At 41.8% G+C, this 19,816-nt stretch overlaps 1 protein-coding gene across 1 annotated transcript in view; it reads left to right on the top strand.

The window, feature by feature from the left end:
- The first annotated feature begins 4,969 nt into the window (after nt 1–4,969).
- Nucleotides 4,970–19,816, top strand: part of LOC142485022 (cytochrome P450 2K1-like) — a 38,166-nt gene continuing 23,319 nt past the window's right edge. The window contains exons 1-2 of the mRNA XM_075584252.1: nt 4,970–7,828; nt 9,767–9,908. Of these exons, the coding sequence (XP_075440367.1) occupies nt 7,604–7,828; nt 9,767–9,908 (367 nt within the window). The 5' untranslated portion in view covers nt 4,970–7,603. The remainder of the gene's footprint in view (nt 7,829–9,766; nt 9,909–19,816) is intronic.

Here is a 19,816-nt window from a genome sequence, read left to right as displayed (position 1 = left end):
AGCTAATACAAAGACAAAGAGACAAAGGAACAAAAAAGGATCATATTAGTACCATGATTTTGAGCATATTCTATTTCAAAAAAGGAGCAAGATCTATCTCAGCATTGAGGCCTCTTGGAGCTAATGTTTTGAGGCGATGGATCCAAAATGTTTCCCTCTTTAGGAGTTCTGACCCCCTATCCCCTCCCCTCCAGTGGGGTAGTACATGTTCGATGGCTTTAAAGACTAGGCCTGTAGGTTCCCCACTGTGACATTCAGAAAAATGGTTTGGTATACTGTGGTTAGTTAATTTTCTCTTGATGCCACTCAGATGTTCGATGATTCGAGTTCTTACTGGTCTTATAGTCTTTCCGATGTATTGTAACTTGCAGGAACATTCCATTAGATATACTACATGGTCTGTCCTGCAAGTCATAAAAGTTTCAATATTGAAGACTTCACTGGTGACATTAGAGCAAAAATTAGTGTGATCAGAAGACCTAAAACCACACGCCTTGCAACTTGTGCAGCCAAAAAAACCTTTCTTATTTAGCCATCTATTGTTCTTGGAATTAGAATCCCTTAATGCACTAGGGGCTAGTTTGTCTTTAAGATTGGAAGCTTTTTTAAATATCACATTTGGTCTATCGGGGATACTAGGGCCCAATACTGGATCATTTTTAAGTATATCCCAGTGCTTTTGAATGATATTCTTAATTTTTCCTGCATCTCTGCTATATCCCGTCAGAAATGCGAAATCATATTTGTTGTTTCTATTTAAATTCTTTTGCTTGGGTACCAATAGATCCTCTCTCTGAAGTTCCCCTGCCCTATGAAGTTCCCCTGCCCTTCCCCTGATTCTATTATTTCCTCTTTGTAGTTTTTCTCCAAAAATCTGTTTTTGATTTTTTCAGATTGTGTGATGTATTGTTCTTTGTCTGTGCAGTTCCTTCTTATTCTGGTGAACTGGCTAGCTGGTACATTGTCCATCCATTGTGGTAAATGGCAACTGTCTCTCTTGATGAAATTGTTTTTATCTATATCTTTGAAATAGGTTTTTGTTTTAATAGATTCGTTTTCGATGTAGATATTTAAATCTAGGAAATTGATTTGGTCCTTGCTCCATTCACTGGTGAATTTCAAATTATATGAATTCATATTCATCTCATTGATGAATTTGATGAGTGTGTCTTCTCCCCCACTCCAAATGAAAAACACATCATCAATGTAGCGGCGATAAAGGACAAGATTCGCCCCAAGCTCACTCCCTGACCAGATGTTATCTGTCTCCCAATCCGACACAAACAGATTGGCGTAGCTTGGAGCGAATCTCGTCCCCATCGCCGTCCCACATTTTTGCAAATAAAAAGTGTGTGAATACCAAAAATAATTGTGCTCTAATATGAACTTTATACTGTCAATAATAAATTCAACCTGTGATGCTGGTAAGGTCTCATCCTCCTGTAAAACCCGCCTGACTGATTCGCAACCCTGTGTATGTTCTATAATTGTATACAGTGAAGCAACGTCACATGTTGCCAATAGAAAGTGTTTCTCCCACTTGACACAACTCAAAAGGTTGAGTATCTCTACTGTGAATGAAATTGGGAATTCATTGTAATTTTTTATATATATATGTACCTTGAAACATCATAAGGTCATAATGTCTGTTCTCTGGTTGTTTTATTAATGTATTGTCAGTTGTACTCACATATTAATCTATGCGCAGCAATTGATTATATCACTTGTAAGTTCCAAGTTCACTCCCACAATAATAGTCCTAGATCAGGTTGTTCAATTGTTTAATTGTATAATTGAATGGATTAGCTTATCTATAGGGTATATAAGTATCAACTGCACCCAACCTTTACACACTCCTGACGAAGCCGACAACAGCTACAGCAAGCTGGGCGAAACGCGTAGAGTGTACCAATTTTGGATTCTAACGCGACCCGTAGCTGACCAACTCTGCAGCCGTGACGTCATCTTCCTGGACGGGCGCCGTGAGGGAGGCTCTGAACCGGCACACAGATCCGCGAGAGAAAGCCAGCCAAACACCCGAGGGAGGCGGTGAGCAGTTCGGGGAGCTTCTATTTTCTCCATTTGTGAGATACATGCATGATTTTTACTGGCACATTGTAAGTGCGCATTTTATTGACCCGTTTTTTAAATTATAAAGTTGTACCTTTTTGATCGCACTATGTAGTTCTCTCTCTATTATATATACACCATCCTGCTGACGGTATCTCTAACAAGGGGGGTCCAGAATACAGATGGGTGGCAACCCAATTTGCCAATTGCCTGATTAACACATACATCTTGTGAGTAGTACATTCATACGAGCCAAGAATATATCATTCCACTTTAAAGAAACGTCTGCACTTAAATTTGTATTTCTTTCCCCATATGCTCCCCCTGGATGTTTGAGAAAAACACATACACACACACACACACTGACTGACACACATACACACACACTGACTGACACACATGCACACACACTGACACATACACACACACTGACTGACACACACACACACACACACACACTGACTGACACATACACACACACACTAACTGTGAATAGGTTAGGGGGATGTGTGAGGTGCAGGGGAGCTGCGCATACGTCACACGGTCACACGCACGCACACGGTCACACACACGCACATGGTCACGCACACACGCACAGTCACACGCACACACACACAGTCACACGCACACACACAGTCAGTCGCACACACAGTCAGTCGCGTACACAGTCAGTCACGCACACAGTCGCGCACACAGTCAGTCGCGCACACAGTCAGTCGCGCGCACACGCACTGTCACGTGCACCGTGCACTGTCACGCGCACACGCACTGTCACGCGCACAGTCACACACAGTCACACAGTAACACGCACAGTCACACGCACAGTAACACAGTCACGCGCACAGTCACACACAGTCACACAATAACACGCACAGTCACACGCACAGTAACACAGTCACACGAGGAATTCACGCTTAGTGCAAATACAAGGGATGTGTACGCACGTTCTAAGTCAAATTTATTTGCGTTTTGTCAATGAAATTGTATTTTGATTTTTAATTAAAACATCACCAATACAAATACAATTTCTGTGACAAAAGTCAAAGAAGTTTCACTTACTATGCGCGTGCACAGCACACACAGCTTTTTTTTATTCTGTTTTCTGGATTCTTGTTTTTTCTAATTCTGCTTTTTTCATGCTAGTTTTTTCTAAATGTGTTTTTTATGCTTGGTTTTTTTCTAGGTTGCCCATTGACTGCAAATGTGTTTATCTATGCCCATTCGGACTTTAGCTAAATACAGTGACAGGCAATGTATTTTTATGGCAAATGCTTATTTTTAATTGTTATGTTTTGTATTTTTGTTTCTTGTTTTTAGTTAATTGTTATGTATTTGTGGGGCTTGTTTTTTATTTAATTATTGTGTTGTTTAGGTTATTGGTTTATTTAGGTGCTTGTTTTTTTATTATTATGTTAGTGTGTTTGATTTTTTATTGTTGTGTCTTTTTGGTGCTGTATTTTTTTTTAGATTACCCATTGACTACCATAGTGGCTAATCATGCCCATATTATATATGTAGCCATGTGGTAAAAATGGTATACAGTTCTCTCTCATGCTGGCAGTAAACCTGGTAAGTATACAGGATTGCCAGCATCAATCATGGAGGTTTGCCCTCACATCCTGGTGAGGTGTCATATGTACATGAGGGGAGTGGTAACAGACCTGGTGTCCATTGTTAGTGACAGAGGAGGTGGAGCCATTTCCTTGGTATATAAGGCACAGCACTGCCCAAAGTTAGTTTGCAAGTCTATGTTCAAGGTCAAGAGCGATAAGTTAAAGGGACTCTGCAGCAATTAGTCTGACCCGCAGCAGTAAGGCTGGCAGGGTCTACACTGTGTCCAGGGACCTGGCACAGGTGGTGATCTCCCTGAGGGGAGAGGTAATCCAACTCCATTGGGAGGGCAGATAGATCTTCTGAAAGGAGAGCACAGAAGAAGATGAGCGGCTAAGCTGTCTGCTGCGAGGGGCAGTCTGCCTATACCAACATCAATAAAGATGCCCTTGTTCACAACAACCCCCCTGTGTGAGTGTGAAATTACTCCACAGTGGAAGGCACCACCAAGAAGGAGTTCCTCATCAGAACCATCTCCTTGCGGACGCAGAGATCCTGATGAGGTGAAGGCGCTGCACTGTATGTAGGTAGGACTCTAGCACACTACCTCAGCTGCCTGTCTGGGTTGACATCCCCATAACACCATCATGCTGGAGACTCAGGAGTCCTGTTGCCAACAGGTGCACCACCAGACACGACCATGTAATGGGGACTGGTTAGAACACAGGGGCCAATGTGAGATTGGTGGGGTCAGCCAGGTCAGAAACACCATTACATTTGGAAGCGCTGCTGAGATACCTGTCAACAGGACAGACTTTTGCTAGGCACACTGGGAAACAGGAGAGTGTATGCTGCCAGTCAGTGCTGTGTTGGGACGGAACCCAGGGGTAGTCAGGGGGCCTGATGGAGTTGTCAGACCGAAGGGATGACCTGGGAGCCTAGAAGGAGTTAGTGGGTCTGGAGAGGGGCTATAGCTGTTCTAGTCACCTTGAAGTAGAGCTAGTTGGTAGGATGCCTAAAGGGATAGCCTTTTAACAGAGGTCAGGAAGCGCTAGACTGACCAAGAGTAGGTAGATGTCCAAGTACTGCATGGAGAAGCCAGAGTACTCTAGCCCATTCCAGATCACTTACCGCTGAGAGCACAGACTGGAGAGAAAGAAGAGAGAAAGCATACACAGAGAGAGTGAGCCTAGCCTGAGGTAGTGCAACACGAGTCAGACCTACATTAGGTACACAAGGTGGTGCATCGGGCAATCTTTATTGTATCGGTATGGCAGTTGCCCCGCAGAGAGGAGCTCCATGTACAATAACCGCAAAAAACGAAACCACATGGCGACCGCAAGCATGGAGGATCCGCGCGGCGCGGAAGGTCCAAAATGGCGGAGCGGAGAGCAGAACCATCACTTCCGGCGGCGGATGTCATTCTGGAGGAAGAGGTTCCGGTTGGAAACCCAACGCAAGATGGCGGTGGCGAGTCCCGCAAGATCCAGGACATCACTTCCGGTGGGCACAGCGGAGTCGGATGGAAGATGGCGGCGTCCTCACGACCGAGTAGCTGTAACAGATCGCTTGGATCAGGGAAGAGCTGGCAGGCCCTGCGGATGCCTGGGAGCAGTGAGACGGGAGAACCGCATGGCCAGTCCGATGGCACCAGGCCAGGTAGCGAAGAGATGCGGGTCGTAGCCCCGCGGATACCTGCCGTATTCCCATATGCCCAACCCCCGGCCACAGTTAAAACCCTGACCCCTATTACCTTTTCCTACGGGTCACCATCGAGCCAAGGGTTGTCTGGGGAGTACCGAACCACCTCCGATGAAAGGACTGGGGAGAACTTGGACTCTGGGGAATGTTTCACGTCCGATGACGGGTCAGGTAGGGGAAGGAATACGCGACAGGTATCTGTTTCGAGTGATTGCCCCAGCTCTATCAGTGTCAAGGTTACCAGTAGGCCCAAAAGGCTGGGTACCCACTCGAGATCAACGGGTACCTCAGGGATATCCTCCGGGGGAGAGTTAGAGGAAGGCGAGGGTCCCGTAGCGGTACCAGAGGAGGTTAAGGAAACCAGGTGGTGGGCCCCCAAGTTTGAGGGATATGAGGCCTGGCTAGATCGTACCAGGTTTAACTTAAGACAAGATAGGATTGTGGATTACTGGTGGGCACCAGGAGAATTCATGGAGGAAGCTCGTCAGGAGGAACTGAGATTGAGGTGGTATGACATCAGTTCAGGGGTGGTGTATCCCAAGGACCAGACAGGTTACAGGACCCTGTAGGCCTTGCTGAACCCTTATCATGGGTGCTGCCAGTAGAAACTGCTAAGGTAATGAAGGGATTAACTCCCTCAACAACCCCCGCAATGCCTAAACACCCACGATGGGACAAATACCCCCTTCACCCACCCCGCTACCGACAATGTATTTTTGTTGCATAGAATTGAAGCCGGGGGTCTCCGGAGCTGGTATTAATGTGTATCAGCTCCGGAGACTCCCAGCATCAATCCAATGCAGGAAAAATGCAATTTTCTTTCTAAGTCCTGCTCTCAGATTCCATTTATCTTTGATAAACTCGCTATTTCAGAGCTTCCACACCAGTGTTATGTAAAAAGATACATTTATTGCACGGATTCAGAATTTGTTGCTACAGGAGTCAGAATGGAGAACTCACTCAAATTCAAGTAATACTGCCATGGGTGCTTGAATGGCTGGAGTAGTCACATACAGAAGAATTACAACACCAGCATAAACTAAAAACGTGTAATATTTAACATTTTGACCAAAGTTTTGCTCCTATCCCTGTCCACGCGATTACTGAATTTCTTTCAAATTTGTTGGAAACAATGGTATGAATAATGGAGACAATTTAAATTGTTTCAGACTTAAACATTTTAATACTTTGCAGCATTCCATAAGAAGTTACATTAAAACAATTCTGTAACTTCGGTACTTTAAATGTTGCAGATATGTTTTACTTAAGCAAATACTATAGAAAGTATTAAGTAAGAATTAGTAGGATGAAGTAAACATCTTCCTCTGACATGTACTGTACAGAATGCAATGTTATGGTTATCAGTTTTATCACCATAGATTACAAATTTTTTCATTAACATTTTTAAAGTATACAATAGTGTCAGTTAATGCTTCTGACTGTACGCAGAATATATAAAATAATATTAAACCTTGTATCCAGAAAAATAATTAAGTATTTGAGTCCCGAGGTAATTTAATATGATAAACTCTTTTAGACCTTAATTTATTTATGCGCAGTGCTTAAAGTATCCCTGGTGCTACTATTTTAACATTATTATTGATTATTTGCGAAGCTCCAACGTAATCCACAGCGCGCTACAATGGGGTACAGAGTTATGAATTGCAAAAAAATATACAGTTATAAGTGAGGATAACATGAACAAACAGATACAAAGTGGTAATTAAAGCCCTGCCACTGATAGCTTACAATTTAGAGGGTGTAGTTACACAGTCCATAGGGCAATAAGGGATTCCTCTTGTGCATGGGGTCCCAAACTTTGTTACACACCTTCATACTGTAGATTTACCCACTAAATTCCCTAACTAATTAAATAGAAGGTGCAGGAATCCTTCCTGTGACTCACATGAATATCCGTGTTTCCTGGAAACAGTCCTGAAGTTGTAGATCTGGAACCATGAAGTTGTAGATCTGGAATCTCCAGAAGTCTCAGTCCTCCTTTCTTTGATGCAGATCCTCTTCAGACTCTAACTGAGATTACTTTTAGCTTAACGATAAAGAGGTTAACCTGAACCATATTTAACCATAGGTTAAACCTAGCTTTAAACGTCTTCTTAATCTAAACAGTCTTATAACAGTGCAGTAACACACACTGGATAAGGCCAGGGTTCATTCAGAGCTCCTCATCTTCTCATGCAAAGTCATTTTTTCTTCTTGTTTAACCCTGAACTCTTAGTGCTTGAGGCAGAGACAAATAAAATCTTTACTCTATGAAAATGTAATGTATTACACTAGTTTTCATTGTTTTTACTGCTTTATTTCCGTTTTCCAGCTGTATAATTTCTGCCCAGTTCTTGGATTTCTTCCTGGCAGTCACAAATCTGTTCTAAACAAGGCGAAAGAACTAGATGCTTTAATTAAAAGTATATATGTCAGACATATACAGGATTTAGACAAAAATGATCAGAGGAACTTCATTGATGCATTCCTTGTGCGGCAAAAGGAGGTAAGTGTCTTATATAAAGTACTTTCATACATATCACCGCAACTTGAAATTATCTATCGTCAAAGTAAATTTAGTCTTACTTATAAATTTTTTCATCATCAATTTGACATTTCATTTGACACATGTAGCAGTCTGGGAAGGTGTGGCCCATAATGCCTTAAGCACACACAAAAACACCAGCCTCATTTTCATACAGTTTCCCACCTAGAGGGTGAACGACATACAGTGGCTTCTGAAATTGTAAGTCCCTGTGCATCCATCTAGCACTTTGTTAGAATGGCCCCTATTTCAACTGACAACCCATGGTCATACTCTGTCTCGCAATCACCAATACGTTTTCTATAACATCCCAATCCATATCATAAATATCTCTTTCCTCAATTTGAGGCACATTAAAAGCAGCCACAGCAGCATTCCTCTTTCCTAACTATTCCTATTTCCTAACTGTTTGTCACATATGGCACACCTGTGAGCATGTGACCTGTATTCGAGACAAGGGTTAATACACAGCTTGCAAGCTGGTCCACTATTTACCATCGCAAAGGTCCCTCAAATTAACAATATCTCCCTTCCATCAGTCCCAATATACCATCTGTCACAAGTAGCACACAAGTGATCACGGGACTTAGATATGCAACCAGGGTTAAAACACATGGCTACTCTTGCCAACTCAACTTTCTCCTATGTAAGGTACATTCAATGAGTTAATATTAACCCCTTACTCAATTGAAATCATAGCTATGATTAGGTTTGACTTTTTGCAATGATTGCAGAGATTTAACTGTTATCATGCAGAATAGATGACATCACATGATATTCTCATTGTTAATAAAGAAACTCTTTGGTTCAAAATTGTATTTGCCACGCACCCTGATCATTGCAGAACTCACTAGAGAATGCCTTTGAAAGTACCTCGAAAGGGTCCTGATTATAAAGTTATAGTTATCAAGAGAGCCATATTTTAATCCCATCTCTGGAAAAAAACAAATGCCCTCTTGAGACTCTATTTGCTCCATACAACACATCTTGTACTTTTTGTGGGCCATAAGTGATAACCCACCAATAAAGTCTTATTTGAAGCTCTGGAGAAACCCAGGAAGAGTCTTGACCTGTCAGAAACCCAATATATTGTATTTTTTAAATTAAACAGTAGCTATATTAACCCCTTAAGGACCAGATTGGTTAAAAGATTTAAAATCTCATGATATTATCATAACACTGTTCTTTAAATTATTTTTTTCTTTTATACAGTGTGAATACTCAGCTTCTGTATAGCTGGAAGACAGGAGACCTAATTGTCTCCTAGTTATATTTCATCCTTTGCACAAGCTGTTTATTATCTATGCAAAGTTCCCTGTTTTTCAACTGTGTTAGCTGTTTTCCTACTCCCACTGCGGCATCAGCAGTGTTTTCAGTGATTTTAAGAATGTCAATTATTTTTTTTGAACCATTCCCTTTATCTTCTAACTTCTGTTTTTGCACACTTATGAATGTATACTGTTCCGCTATCCAGCGGGAAGCAAAATCGTGCATTCTTTCACTTTGATTTGGAAAGGTGTTTTTCCATTATTGGCGTGGTCACATAATCCTGAGCCTGAAACCATGGATCTGAGGTTCCTTCCATACATTTAACATAACCTCAGGGTTTGTTACCTTGGCAATCTTTTTCATCAGACCCTCCATTATTAAATAATGTATTTAATTATTACTCAAATTGCTTCAAACACTTAATTGGACAACAGATTGATTTATCACACAATACTATTAACTTCTAAATGTGTTTGCCTGACACACTAAACCTTCCTGCCACGGCTTGACATTTTGTAAGAAATACACCTTCTGTATTTCACTTTCTATTTGGGCACAGAGTCTTCAGTCACATGACATAAACTGGAAATAAATACTGTAACAATGCATTACTTATCTTCTAATTTTCAGGAGGAAAGAAACCCTCAATCATATTTCCATCATGAAAGCCTGACCAGTGTTATAAGAAATGTTCTTTCTGCAGGAATGGAGACAACAACTACCACCCTTCGCTGGGTTCTTCTTCTGATGATGAAATACCCAGATATTCAAGGTAATTCTTATTGATCCGTAACCAAATGAACTGTGCATTCCAGAATCTGGTACTTCATCTATTTGGCTATGATGCTGAAATTATGGTTACTTACTTTTAGTAGTGACTTCAATATATTGTACTATGTGAGTTCTTGTTAAGAAGTTTTTGCAAAATGCAATGTTTTTTAATGTCTACTAGCAGAATGACACTGGTACTACTCTTAACATTTAGTTTTCCTCTGTGTAAGATTTTTGGAAACACAGAGAACACTGTATGATGCAAAGACACAATGCATACAGATAAGGCCCTATTAATGCACTCAAAATCTGAGGGGTAGGTCACCCTAGTAAAAAAGCAACAACACAGGAATAATCTGAACCAAACCTATAAATAGTATTAAAGTATGCTTTATTAAAGTTGGTTAAAAAATGGTACCAGAATAAATGGTGAATGGAATGAACCGAATACAGTAAGTGCTATTGAGGCAATTGGCCAGATAATCTGGCCAAATGCCCCAATAGCACTTACTGTATTCGGTTCATTCCATTCACCATTTATTCTGGTACCATTTTTTAACCAACTTTCATAAAGCATACTTTAATACTATTAATAGGTTTGGTTCAGATTATTCCTGTGTTGTTGCTTTTTTACTAGGGTGACCTACCACTCAGATTTTGAGTGCATTAATAGGGCCTTATCTGTATGCATTGTGTCTTTGCATCATACAGTGTTCTCTGTGTTTTGATTAGTCTCCTTGCCCTATTGCACCAGTCTGATTCAGTCAACCTAGCGGTCACACTAGGTTGAGCGGGTGCCACCCCTATTTTGCTCTCTAATATTTTTGGAATGAACACTGTTTAATATATTCTCATGAAATATACAAGCAACAAAAACTGACCTTAAAGGAAGGTGGAATTTTAGCCCACACACATAAAGGGACTAACTTAAGCCCCGCAGAACATACGATGCAAAACAGAAAATCACATGGAGACTCTCCAGTTGACCAAGCTTAAACATATATGGGTTTAATGATTACCTACTAAAGTATTGTATACTAAATACTATTTAAAAATAACTTATGGGTTTGTTTGCTTACACAGGTTCTTCTCAGATCTTGTGATCTTGTGCTTTGATCATATAATAATATTTGATTGCATTGATTGCTACAATATTTACTTTAGGAAGACATTATCTAGTAAATTCAGCTGTCTCAATTGGGTTGGGTATTTACAATTGTTTAAGGTTTCATTTATTGTACGTACCATTGTAAATTTTCATTTATAAAGCCACTGAAGGGCTCTACAATGATAAGCTTAATGCAGCAAATATGCACTAACATGGGAATAGGTGAATACAAAGTAAACACTGAGAGAATGGTGTTCCTGCTTCAAATGTAGTACAATCTAACCATTAATCATACGTTTAGGAGATAATTCTCTAAACCACCAAAGCAAAGGCTTCCTCACAGCTGGGTGTACTGTACCATGTTATGTCTTTTTGAGCAGATATAATGGGGTTATTCATTACCATTTGCATTTCCTTGGTTTAGAACTTCTGCCTATAATAGCTAGATCACAGTTTCCAGATATATTACTGACTGAATATATTGTTGATAGTTTTGTATACATTCAATATTATATGGTATGTAGGCATCTTTAAACATTGATTGTCAATTTAACCTCTCTGAAGGGAAATATAATATACTGTACAGCAGAGCAACATATACTGTAATTGTATTACATATGTAACCCCCCTTTGTGATTATTATTGGCTTAGAGGTTTAACATTTTGGACCCACACAGAATAACTTACTTTTCCCTATCACATGGCGCAGAGTGAATAGGCAGAATTATAACTCTGTCCACTTGTGCCTAGTGATAGTGATATAATAGCACAAAATATATAGGAGGGAGAAGGTTATAGATGGTCCAGTTGCTGCCAGCGTTGCATGTGAGAGACCTCACTGTGAATAGTGTTAATAATCTATATATGCTTAGTATATGTTAAGGATCCCTTTATTATTTTCTAGTTAGGGACAGTACCCTGTTTAGATAGCGCCCCCATAAATAGCTCCACACTACCCTAATAATTCCACTACTCTAATAATTCCACTACTCTAATAATTCACATAGAGGCAACCTATGCCCCGAGGACCAGCCCCATCGGAGGGTCCTTAGCAAACTCTTACTCAGGCCACATGATGGCATTCAGTACCCGAGATGGGGATACTGACAACAGACAGAGAGAGAGAGAGTAGTACAAATCTCGGCAAGGGCCCAAAGGAGGGGTAGCATTTTCGACGATCCACAGTAGAGGGATTCCTTAGGTAACAGGAGTTAGTAAAGCCTCAGTACCTTCCCAGCAGGTCGAGATTGGGAGCAGCTAGGGCAGAGGATACAGACAGCACAAACAGAAAACAGTGATGAGACTGTACACAAAATAATGTGTACAATGTAAATGAGACTTTATCGACGATGATTAAAAAGCTGCTGTTCATATAAATAAAGTTCCTGACACCCACCATTGCATTAAGACAAAGACTTAGCAAGCTAAGTTAAGAGCCATTTGATATAAACTCCTAAGGAGCCGAGCAGGGAGGGTTACACACAGATACAGATATTATATATATATATATATATATATATATATATATATATATATACAAATATAGCTGTATGCTCATCTTCATGTCTTAGGCAGGTCTGCAACCCCGCCTTTCCCCATTATCACCCAGCATACAGCACTTCCACTGCAGCAAGGGATTCTGGGAAATGACATGCAAATGAGCACACAGTGTCACTTTTTGCCTCAATAACCATTTTTAACATGGTTCCCTATAGGCTCCTCACCATAACTTAACTCAGTATTATGTTTTATATATATATATATATATATATATATATATATATATATATATAGATATATACAGATATATTATCACCCAGCATACAGCACTTCCACTAGTGGGGAAAGGCGGGGTTGCAGACCTGCCTAAGACATGCAGATGAGCATTCAGTTGTATTTGCATATTTGCTTTCCTGTGGAGGGTTTTTGTCACTTTTTTTACTCACCATAACTTAACTCAGTATTATGGTATAGCCTATCCCATAGCCTCTTTGCATACCCAGTTAGAATCAACCCCACACTGATGAGACCCATCAAGGTCGAAACAGCTGTCTGTGGGTGGTTTTCTGGGTATGCACCTTAACCCTGGCTGTGCTCAAAGCTGTGATCATGCAGCAAGCTTAAGCCTATAGGGAACCATGTTAAAAACGTTTTTTGAGGCAAAAAGTGACACTGTGTGCTCATTTGCATGTCATTTCCCAGAATCCCTTGCTGCAGTGGAAGTGCTATATGCTGGGTGATAATGGGGAAAGGCGGGGTTGCAGACCTGCCTAAGACATCCAGATGAGCATACAGTTGTATTTGCATATTTGCTTTCCTGTGGAGGGTTTTTGTCACTTTTTTTACTCACCATAACTTAACTCAGTATTATGGTATATATATATAAATATATATATATAGATATAGAGATATAGATATAGATATATATATTTATACAGTGGCGGCAGAGTTTATTTGAGCTCGGCCGTAGCCGCGGTGTGGGGAAACCGACGGCAAGCCGGCGCCTCGTTTGGGGCTTTCCCTGGTGCGTGCCGCGCGTCACTCTGGCGCCGGTCACACGGTCCAGCGTTCCCCGGCATCCCCGAAGGCTGCAGAGGCAGCAGGGGTAAGGGGGATGCTGCGCGCAGCTTTGCGCAAGCCAGGGGGAGCAGCCAGGGGTTCGGGGAAGGGGAGGGGAAGGGGGCATTTTAATTAAACGTGCGGGAAGGGGAAGATGCGGCAAGATGCGGCTCGCTCGCGGCTCCGTTTTGGCACCAGCCGGAATAAGCCCCGTTCATAAGGGGCACAAAACGGGCAAATGGTAGAATAAACTGTGTCGGGCCTGTAGATAGATACATACATATATATATATATATATATATATATATATATACATACATACACATGTAGAGGTATCACACTGATACACATACACACTCTTTCATCACTTGCTTTCAGGAACCTTTTGACACCTCCAGCCATAAAACACATCCACACCGGGGGAAGGACCAGCACAGATAACATTCCAATAGACACTGTTTATTGTATAGCTTTTACTTGCTTCATTCATTGTAACATCGCCGGAAGAAGAGATCAGTGTATCTCAAAAGCTTGCACAAATAAAAGCATTTCGTTAGCCACTGAACGGTATCATCTATTTATTTTTTGATTATATATATAGATATAGATATATATATAGATATAGATATATATATATTTATCTGTATCTATATCTATATATATATATATATATATATATATATATATATATATATATATATATATATATATATGTATCTGTATATATATATATATATATATATATATATATATATACAGTATATATCTGTATCTATATATATATATATATATGTGTGTATATATATATATATATATATGTGTGTGTATATATATATATATATATATATATATATATATATATATATATATATATACAAAAACACAGAAAAAACAGGCACACTCATAGCGTAAAATTGTATAACAATAAATTTATGGAGTAAGGGATAAAAATGCACACTCACAAACAAAGCTGAAAAAAATGCGTTTTTGAGTACAACTCAGCCCGTTCAGACGCAGGAACCCAAGGAGGAGGACTTCGGTGTGATGTCCGCGGTGTGTCTTGCCACAATAGCCCCTCTAGGTTCTGGCAGGGACCGAAAGCCACGAGGGACGCCGCCTTCCCCTCTCTCCGGTGCTACACAGAGCATACACTGAATAGAGTCTCGCGTGAACTCGATGACATCATCGAGTTCACGCGAGACTCTATTCAGTGTACTGTATGCTCCGATCGGGGCTTCCCCTTCCCCTCTCCGGGTCCGCCGGGTCCCCCGGAACCCCCCACCGCCGTCCCCCACATCGCGGGACACCAGGGCTCCCTCGGGGAGCCTGTGCACGCGTGCAGGGGCGCAGGCCCCCGATGACGTGTGACCGCGCATCGGTGATGCGCGGCACGCCGAGGGGATGCGGCTCGCAAGCCGGGACATATCCCGGCTTGCGGAATGAGCCGCAGTCAAATAAAGTGTGCCGCCTCTGTATACTGCACCGACACACTTTATTCGAGCAAATACCCGGTATGTACCTGGCAGATACCTGGAATGCGCCACTCCTCACCTCTGACAAGCCCCGTTGCATTTGCCTTCCCAGCCTGGGTTCATGCCTGGCTGATGGGCGGCTGATCTGTTAAATGATAATGATTAGGATTTAATAGGCTGCAATGCTTCGCGTGTCTACCAGATGGCATAAATTCATGTATTGTAATGCAGTATATATATATATACTGTGCAGTATTGCAGCCAGCGGGAATAAAATGCTTCAATCCCTGCTTGGAAAATAACTCAATGCACTCGGGCAGAAAACAGTCACAAACCTCAATACACCCGGGTATACCCGAATTCGTGGGACTAGCCAAGCTCGAATAAAGTGTGTCGCCAGTGTACGTGAGTGACAACTACTCTCCACTGACTATATATATATATATATATATATATATAGAGAGAGAGAGAGAGAGAGAGAGAGAGAGAGAGAGAGAGAGGAGAGAGAGAGAGAGAGAGAGAGAGAGAGAGAGAGAGAGAGAGAGAGAGAGAGAGAGAGAGAGAGAGAGAGAGAGAGAGAGAGAGAGAGAGAGAGAGAGAGAGATAAATATATAGCAACAATAGAAAAGTAAACCCCCTACTGTATAATTAGAGCACTCTAAACAGATATGTACAATGATGACACAAGAGGAATCTAATGATGTAATGAATTGATGAATTATTTAAAATAATCTTTATTAGGAGATACCTCAAAATTAAAATATTGCAGGTAAGTGAACCTATGCCTCCTCTGAGGCTTGCCTAATCTAAAGTGTGAATTGAAAATGGAGTGGGTATAGACTGGGGTATGATGTCCCAATTTAACGTTTAAGTAGGAATATAAAACCATCACGTTTAGATGCAACATCACATCTAAATAAGTGTAGCTAAATACCAGACTCTGAATGGTTAATGAGTACCCTATACAGAGAAATAAAAGGATCTACTGTCATAGAGAGTCTCAGTGATTGCTGCACTGTGGGGATGCAATGCCTGTGGCCAAATATGTAAATGAATATCAATATATAACACTTACTGTACATCAGTTCTGGCCCCCCACCTAGCAGGTAGTGCAGTGTAGTGTGAACACTTTAGTGCACACTTCAATAAACACCTAGATCCTTGTTAAATGAACATATATGTTGGAGAGTTAATATCACTCATAGTGTAAACATTCGTTGTAGTTAACCTCATATAGTATCACACAGATGATGAAACATTTTAGCTCCTGTGCAATTTAAACCTCATGTAAAGACATATTTCAGTCTCAAAGCTATATAGCTGGACAGAATGACAGACTCAATATGTCTGACAAAATGTCTCTTATTTAGCCAATATAGTAAATATATCCAGATAAAAGCTTTTGACTGCTGCATAAACTTGGTAGTTAACAGAGAATATATGACTGGACAGAGAGACAGACTTGTAGTGTCTGATGCAGTGTCTCCTTGTGGTGTCTCCTTGTGGTGTAACAATCAAACCAATTAAAATTGGGAGGTATGATACAATAACCCTCACAGGTACATAGCAGTATATTCCATGTAACCAATTAGCTCAGTTTTTATCAGTTTCAAAGCTGGGTAACATGGACAAAATGACAGGCTGAATATGTCTGACAAAATGTCTCTAAGTTAACCCATATATAGAATATATCCAGATAAAAGCTCTAGATTCTTGCACAAATTAGGTAGCTTGCAAAAAATGTGTGACTGGACAGGTGACAGACTAGTAATGTCTGACACAATGTCTCCATGTCACGGTGGTAACTATGGTGTAGCAACAAACTCATACAGTGGCAGCCGCCTTCATCCTCATGCGGCCGTTTCAACGCGTTATTTAAAACCCCGGGCAGATGTGGCATGTTTTGGCCATTTTAGGCGCCGCGGGCGGTTTCATTGTTTAGCGCTATTAGCGCTGTCTAGCCATGAATGCGGCTGAACGCGGCAAAGTGCGTGACATACGGAAAACATCCCTGTAGGCGGACGCTCACAGAGGTATGCAAGGGAGACTGATTATAGTGAAATTAAATAAGCCTTTTATTGCGCCTGTTTCCTTAACATCAGGAAACCATCCAAACAAGGGGTAAACAAAGCTTCTATTCACTTGGGAGTATTTCTAGTGAAATACTATGCAGTTCACAACTCCCTTAGATAAGCATGTCTCCCCGCCCCAAACATATAGCATGAAATAAGCAGATATAGAAAGTCTCATAAATGAAAGTCTTATCCGTTCCTTGTGGTTTGGAGGGAAAATCTTCTCTGTCCCTGGTTGCTACCTTTTCTTCAGGGTTTGTCAGCATTCAGGTTTAGAAGCTTCCCCTGTGTCTTGAAAGCAGCTCTGCTGTTTCTTCTGGCAGGGCTCAAGACAAGTGTCTCCAAGTTCAGCTCAGGTGTGAGCTAGGGAGTCTCCCTTCCTGTCTCAAAAGACAGGCTTTTCTAAGCCATCTAATCAGGCAGGTGGTGTTTGTTAATTGACTACCAGCAGTTAACCACCACACTGCTGGATTAGAGGTAATTACCTGAACAGGGATAACTCCCCTGTTACATACCTCACCTGTTTGTGGGAAGCTCGGGCTTGCCACGGCCAAAGCCCATCCTTCCACTCTCATTCTAGATATCTCTGTGACTTGAATGAGAGTGGATGGAGGAAGAGAACCTCAGTCCTGCTGGGATTGGAGCCATTTCTCCAGTTTATTCGTGTCTCCTCCTGAAGGTGCTTGAGATCAGCACTCCTCAGTTGCTCGAGGAGGACTTTTTCTAAGTATAGTCTTTTTGCTACGTGCGCGGTCATGAGATTTCCCTCGCGTCGGGTGCTCGTCTTATTGTAGGCATACTGTATGGCAGAAGTTACAGAGCATTTAAAAACAGCCCTTTGAGTTTTCCGCTCTTGAAGCTGTCTCTTTGCCCTTTTCCCACTCAATGGGGTTGCTAGTTCAGCCTATTTGGGGTTAAGTTGCAATTCCACACCCACTTCCACAGAATGTCCCATCTTTTCAGCTTCAACAGCTAAGTATTCCTCTGGTATTGATTCAGCACGTGTACCTTCTTTTGTTGCCTGTTGGGTGGCTGAAGGTTTTGCAAGTGCTTGTTTAGGTGGTTCAAATTTTGCAACCTTGTCTTTCAGATGAGCGGTATTCCCAGCTCTCACTGTACCCTTGACTTCATAGGTTTTTGAGGCTGTGGTGTACTGACGCTTAGTCAGGGTCAATACTTGTCCTTGTAGGACTGTAATCTCATCCGCGAGAGATCCCTGGTTTTTGAGTGCGTCTTGAAAGTCTCTTCTCAGGGAATTTATCTGCATGCTTTACTTTCTCTGAGCTTGCTTCCACATTTTTATTGCATTGTGAAGCACTATGAATTTCTTTGATTGGGCCACAGTTACTTGTTTTAGTTTCTGGACCTTCTTGTGCTCCCTTTTGTGCCGGGTCACCTGGGTTCTAAGCTTGGCCTCTAGCGATGCTTTGGTGATGCTCAGGGTAGCCTTCAGTTTCTCATGCTGCTTTGCGGGGAAATACTGGGTCATCAGACGTTCCTGCAGCACTTGAATTTCTTTAACAGCCTGCAGATTTTCTTCCTGCAGAGTTCGCTGCTTCTCCTCGGCCTTCTCGAGGTGCGTACGTAGACCTTGCAGTTGGTTCTGCAGTCGATGCTCTGCTTCAAACTTCTCACCTTCCAAAAGTCTATTTATTTTCTTAAGCTCATGTAGCTTTTCATTCTTTTCCTTGACTTCGTCTGTCAACTGAAAATGTTCTTCTTTCAGTTTTAAGTTTTCTCTTTTTAATCTTGAATTTTCTCCTTTTCAGTCTCTGTACTATTCAGAGCCTCCTTGCTGTCCTCCTTCCATTTACGCACATCGGCTTTGAGAATGACAGTCTCCTGCATGAGACTTCCTTCTCTTGGTTGAGGGTCTGAAGCTCCTTCTGAGAGACTTTGAGATCTGTATCAAGATTGACAATAGTTTCTTTAGATATGCCAGCTCCTCAATGAGACTGTGTAGTTCCTTTCTGGAGACTTCCAGGTCTGTGCGGCAGCTGTTGGTCTCATGATATGAGGCATCCAGTGTTCTGCGGAGTGTCTGAAGCTCTTTCTGAGATACGTCCACCTCTGTCCGGACATTGTTGACCACCTGTTGTGAGGCATTCAGCTCTACGCGAAGAGTGTGAACCTCTTGCTGAAAGACTGTCATCTGCTATAGTGCCTCCTCATACTTCCGCTTCAGCTTAGTCATCATTTTATCAGATTGGCTTTGCTTTTCATCCATGGCGGAAATAGTAGCGTTTGCAGTATCTAGCTCAGTCTTGAGATCGTCCAATTCTGTCCTGGCTGCAGAGTACATTGCGAGAACATATTCATGTAGCTTCACGTTATTTTTCAGTAGCTCCGCGTAATCATCTTTCTTTTGTTTCAATTGTTCACGGAGCATATCACCGTCATGCCTGGCATTTTTCAGGGCATCTTCAGGGCTGGTCAAGGGATCATCACTCACTGGTTCCGGCTCCACTTCCCTGGGATGGTTGGTTGAGGATTCCTCACTGTTGGCACCGGACAGACACTTCGTTGGGGTACACGACTTCTGCCTTGGGCCCTCTAGATATTCGGTTAACCGCGGGACGAAATCTCCATTTTCTCTAGGCTGCAGGGCATCTCGGTCCCCCTTTTCCTCCAGAGGATCTGCGGACGTGTCTGTTCCTTCCCCGGTAAGTGAAGAACCGCTTTTCTTTTTCTTTTTCCG

This window comes from Ascaphus truei, unplaced genomic scaffold, assembly GCF_040206685.1.
Source record: "Ascaphus truei isolate aAscTru1 unplaced genomic scaffold, aAscTru1.hap1 HAP1_SCAFFOLD_513, whole genome shotgun sequence".
Classification (NCBI taxonomy): domain Eukaryota; kingdom Metazoa; phylum Chordata; class Amphibia; order Anura; family Ascaphidae; genus Ascaphus; species Ascaphus truei.
This window is presented reverse-complemented; position numbering and strand designations above follow the sequence as displayed.